The 4,798-nt window shown below is 56.7% G+C and overlaps 2 protein-coding genes across 2 annotated transcripts; one reads left to right on the plus strand and one right to left on the minus strand.

Annotated features, from left to right (window-relative positions):
• Nucleotides 1-1,142: 1,142 nt before the first annotated feature.
• On the minus strand, nucleotides 1,143-2,590 carry GNI_195310 (hypothetical protein; the record flags this gene model as incomplete). Its single annotated transcript, XM_011135400.1, has 2 exons — nucleotides 1,143-2,278; nucleotides 2,350-2,590. 2 exons carry the CDS (start codon nucleotides 2,588-2,590, stop codon nucleotides 1,143-1,145), a joined length of 1,377 nt encoding a protein of 458 aa, XP_011133702.1.
• A 125-nt stretch (nucleotides 2,591-2,715) lies between these two features.
• GNI_195320 (3'-5' exonuclease) lies at nucleotides 2,716-4,315 on the plus strand (the record flags this gene model as incomplete). The annotated part of the gene is made up of 2 exons (XM_011135401.1): nucleotides 2,716-4,083; nucleotides 4,174-4,315. Coding segments are annotated over 2 exons (1,510 nt in total), but the record flags the coding sequence as incomplete, so codon positions are not given.
• Nucleotides 4,316-4,798: the final 483 nt, after the last annotated feature.

Consider the following 4,798-nt stretch of genomic DNA (forward strand, 5'->3'; position numbering starts at 1 on the left):
ACGAGAATGGTCAAGACGTGACTTGTCATTATTTCGGCGAACCGTTCAAGTACGATTTGCCTACTGTCTGGGATGCGGTCAACTACTACCTGAAGCCCTACCAGTGCCTGTTTACAGACAACGGATATGTAGGTAACGATCTCGAATACAGGGGGGGGCGCGCAAGGGGGGTTGCAAAGTGGTTAGGAGGTGACTTATACGGATTCGACGATGAGGAGCTTATGGTAGCGGGGTACATGGTAGAAAGTTTAAACACGGGAGCACATATCACACGGGCTGGGAAATACGAACAAGGCGTTCCCGTTAGCTACTGTGACAGTGACGGCCCGACATGTCGGACAAACCTGTCGGAACATTGTCAATGTGACATGCTGGAAATGAGAGGCGAGGCCACCACTCCATCTGGCACGACCATTCGCTGGGGGAAGGTTAAAGACTACTTCACCAACCAGACTGAATTGGCAAAGTACTATACGTTGTTCCAAAGAAAGGAATACAAACTGACAAACTGTTACATTCTGTGCTACAGGCATATTGATCCCAAAGGGCACCTTCGGGCTGCCAGAATCTCCTGGGAAGGTGAATTCAATCAAACGCTTTGACGTGTCCTTTTTTATGTGTTGACCACTATGTTCTAAGGTGTTGACCACTGTGTTCTAAGGTGTTCTGTATTATTTTCACTGCGCTGTCCTCGAACCGGGGCTGTGCCGCTTTCAAGTTGTTCGCATCGGGTTGCTGTAATCTCGCCGGTGAGTTGGTCATAAAGAGTACTTCACCGACCACTCAGGTTGCTGGCGCTCACCAGTGTGTTAGAATCCCAGCCGTCTGCATGTACATCTGGGAGTTGTGCAATCTCTACCTAGAAATCGCTCTGCCCAAAGTGGCAAACACACGTGCTGTAATTCCACCCTTCGCGTCCTGGTATAAAGTCCGTCACACACAAAGTCCAAATTGATGCAAGTCCGTCACCTATTCATACAATAAGGCAAGGCGCCGACACAATAAGGCTTCTTCCTGAGTTGGCTTGCTGTGTCGGCTTGCTGTGTCCGTGTTCAATCACTGTGTCCGTGCTGCAAATTCATCCGTTTTGAAAACGTGTCAGACTCGCCCCTCGAGGGATTCGAACCGGGGATGTGCCCCTTTCAAGTTGTGTGCATCGCGTTGCGCGCGAGGACGCGTCGCACGGCCTCGTCGTCGCAGAGTTTGCTCAGGAGTTCGTGCACGAGGACGAGCACGCCAAGTTCTACGTGCGAATACAAACTGACCGTGTGCAATATGAGACACACCCACGTGTGGAAAACAGGCGCCAAACGCCGCACGGTTGCGAGTGCCGGTGCCTCCGTCCACGGCGTTGTGTCTCCGGCCGTGCTCGGCCTTGCGACCGCAGCCGCTAACTCGCGCGCAAACTTTTGTGCACGTCGCAACGGCATGGAATCGTGTCCTTGTCCTGTGAGCGAGTCTTGCTTCAGAACAGCGTCCTGCGCCTCGGGGGGGACATGGAGGACGAGGTCGGTGAGGAAGAGCCACAACAATTTTTCAGAATAGGCGGAAGCGGCGGATGCGGTGAGAGCGTGCTTGATGCGTTCAAGCACAGCCGGAGCACCCATTGTGAGCACAGGCTCCAGGTCTTCCCGCAACAACTCGCTCAGACACGGTAAATCTTCGCGCAGTCGTGCCACCACTATCGTCGCCGTGGCCGGTGCCGGCGTCTCCAGGAACCGATCGACCCACGCACTTACTGCGTCCTGCAAACATTCGTCCAGCATTTCTTTGCGCGCCCACCCATCGAACCAGTTCACTGCGCCCAATTCCGTGGACTCACGTTCGTGCGTGCGTCCGACGTCCCGCTCACGTTCGTGCGTGCGTCCGACGTCCCGCTCACGTTCGTGCGTGCGTCCTACGTCGGGTTCGGCATCGCCCCAGAGTGCGCGCGGAAGTGCCTCGAGCACCTCGGTCGCGCATACGGCACGCTGGCAACAGGCACAAACCGGCGCGACACCGAAATCCGTCTCGCGGTAGGTCTGGAGCAACAGCTTGTAATGTAATCTTCGACGTCGCGGAACCCCGCAAACAGTGCGCTCCAATAACTCAAACCACGACGCGGTGAACGCAGCCCATGGCACTATCGCACTAGCACGCACCGTATTCAAAATGCGGCAAAGTCCTGCGTCCTCGCACAACGCCACATACATCCGGCATAAATCCTCTAGAAAATATGCTTCACTGATCTTTGACCTATAGTCATCCCAGAAATGCATCGCCGCCGTGTCCTGCATATCTACAACACACAGTGTGTCAGTGTGTGTGTTAACACATGTGTCCGCGTGGTGCAGGTAGGAGGGAGCATACGTCCTTTCCGGCATTCGCCTTCTCTGCACTTCTTGGCGTTGGTTACAAGACACGCGTAGGCGTCATCCGCATCGGCGTTTTTATCGAGAGTCTTCGCCCACTGGAAGCTGGGTTTGTCTTCGTCGGGTTGAAAAACCGGTTGCCGGGCCGGGTCGGGGGCATTTAGCTGGTGTGCCAGCTCGAGTAGCGAGCCCCGGGACACACCCTTCTGTTTGACGGAGCGGGTGAATTGGCTCAGCATTTTTCGAGACGAATTTGCGGTGTGGCGGGCAAATTTTACGGTGGGGCGGGGGGGGGAATCGAACCTGAGGGTGGAAGATTCCGAGTGGGCCGGCAGGGGGAGAGGGACGAGGGGGCAATATATTTATGGAGGCATGGTTACGAGAGTTGCATGAAGAGGTTGGGAAACTGGAGGAGTGTCTGCAGTCCCGCGTGCCGCGCGGCTCAGACTACGCGCTGCAGTGGACTCTGAACAGAGTGGTGAAGCGGAAAGTGGACGCACTAGCGAACGAGACAATGACAGGTGTAATGAACCAACTCGCGAAGCTGCTGGAGTGTGCCTCGGCCGAAGATACCGCGTGCCTGCAGACAATGGAGCTCAACACACGACGCGTTGAGTACTCACTGAAGCTAGCGCAGCACAGCGGCGTCGGACTTCTTCCCTCGCCTTCGAGCCAGCACCGAATTCTGCCACTTACTCACATCCAAGCGGCGAGTGCGGGAGCATCCAACCCCAGCTTGGGGGCGGCGAGTCGGCGGCCGAGCAGTCCACAACGGAGCAGCGGACCAGTGATAGACGTCGAGGTGATAGATCTTGACGTAGCGCCTGAGGCGACTTCAAAACCGAGACATGGGTCGACAAGAACGTGTGCGGGGCGGCAGTCGTTGTTCGGGATGTTGGGTCGGAAGGATGTTGCGCCGGTGGTGGCTCTGCCGAAACGACGACGGGGTCCGAACTGGAGGTGGCAGTTTGAGCCGCGAGTGTCAGAGAAGGTGCACGCTCTGAGCTCCTTGGCTACAGCGGCAAAAGCAGCACGGCCCGGATGTCATCGGCGTTTGGTGCGTTTGGCGAGAGGTTTTGCAAACCGTGGTACGGGTCTCGCGGACTGCACCGAATACCTTACGTTCGTGCGTGCATGGTACGAGGCGGTGGGTGCGGAACCGCCTCCTGAGAACATTTATGCTGAGGAACTACGTGCTGTCCTTCAGCTCTACGAAGGTAAGGGTGACGCCTGGGGCTATTGCCTTGAGTCACTCGCCCAACAGACCCTCTTCACCGTAACCTCTCCCATACCCTACTCTACTTTACGCACCGATCGGTCCGCTGCGGCGATTTTGGTGGACAACGAGAATAGTTTGGAGGAGTTTATTGACCTGGTATTGACCATGCCCGCGGCAGTTGCGGGAACACTGCCGGCAATTGCGATGGATGTTGAGTTCTCCCAGGCCGCTAGCTTTCGCGGCCAGGTCTGCCTAGTCCAGATCTCTACACATAGCGCAGACTACCTCATTGACCCTCTAGCCATTCCCGCACACGCCATGGCCAAACTCAATGCTGTCACCGCTAACCCCGGCATACTCAAGGTGATGCATGGAATAGACCACGACGTCGTCTGGCTCCAACACGACTTCGGCCTGTACCTCGTCAACGTCTTCGATACTTACCACGCTGCCCGGGCCCTCCAGATACCCGGCGGCTACAGCCTCATGAACGTCATTCTCACCTTCTGCCATGTACGCTCTCACACACAGTCTCTCACACACACAGTCTCTCACACACACAGTCTCTCACACACACAGTCTCTCACAGATACATATGTTTAGATATCGTTGGATAAGGCGACGCAGTTGTCTGACTGGCGGATTCGACCGTTGTCGGAGCGGCAGATCATGTATGCGCGCGAGGACACGCACTACTTGCTGTATGCGTTCGGGGCGTTGCGGAACGCCTTGTTGACGCGTGCTGGTGCCCCGAATGCGGCGGGGCTGGCGGGGGCGCTGGAGGCCCTACGTCCGGCGTTGTTGACGACGCGCGTAGAGTCAACGGCATGGGGTCGGAGGCGTGTGCTCCAAGTGATGCGGGACAGCCAGACCGTAGCAGCGCGCAGTGTGCTGCACGGGCCGCCTAACATCCCTGCCAAGGTCGCCAAGACCGCCCTCCTAGTCTCCGGCACTGCCGCCGCCGGGAATGGGGCCGGGGATGTGGGGGTCATGAGTATAGGGTTACATCGAGTGCTCGAGACGGTTTTCGCTTGGCGCGATTTAACTGCACGTGAACGTAATGAACCGCCACTCGGCGCTCATGTACAACTGTACAAGGCACTCGTCAAGTGCCACCGTGCACCACACACTCTACCCGACGCACTTGCTCAATGGAGCGCCGAAGACTTGAAGCACGTCCAACAGCTAATACTAGACGTGGGAGATGACACACCCAATTACAACGACC

Source organism: Gregarina niphandrodes, assembly GCF_000223845.1.
Source record: "Gregarina niphandrodes unplaced genomic scaffold scaffold00093, whole genome shotgun sequence".
Lineage (NCBI taxonomy): Eukaryota > Apicomplexa > Conoidasida > Eugregarinorida > Gregarinidae > Gregarina > Gregarina niphandrodes.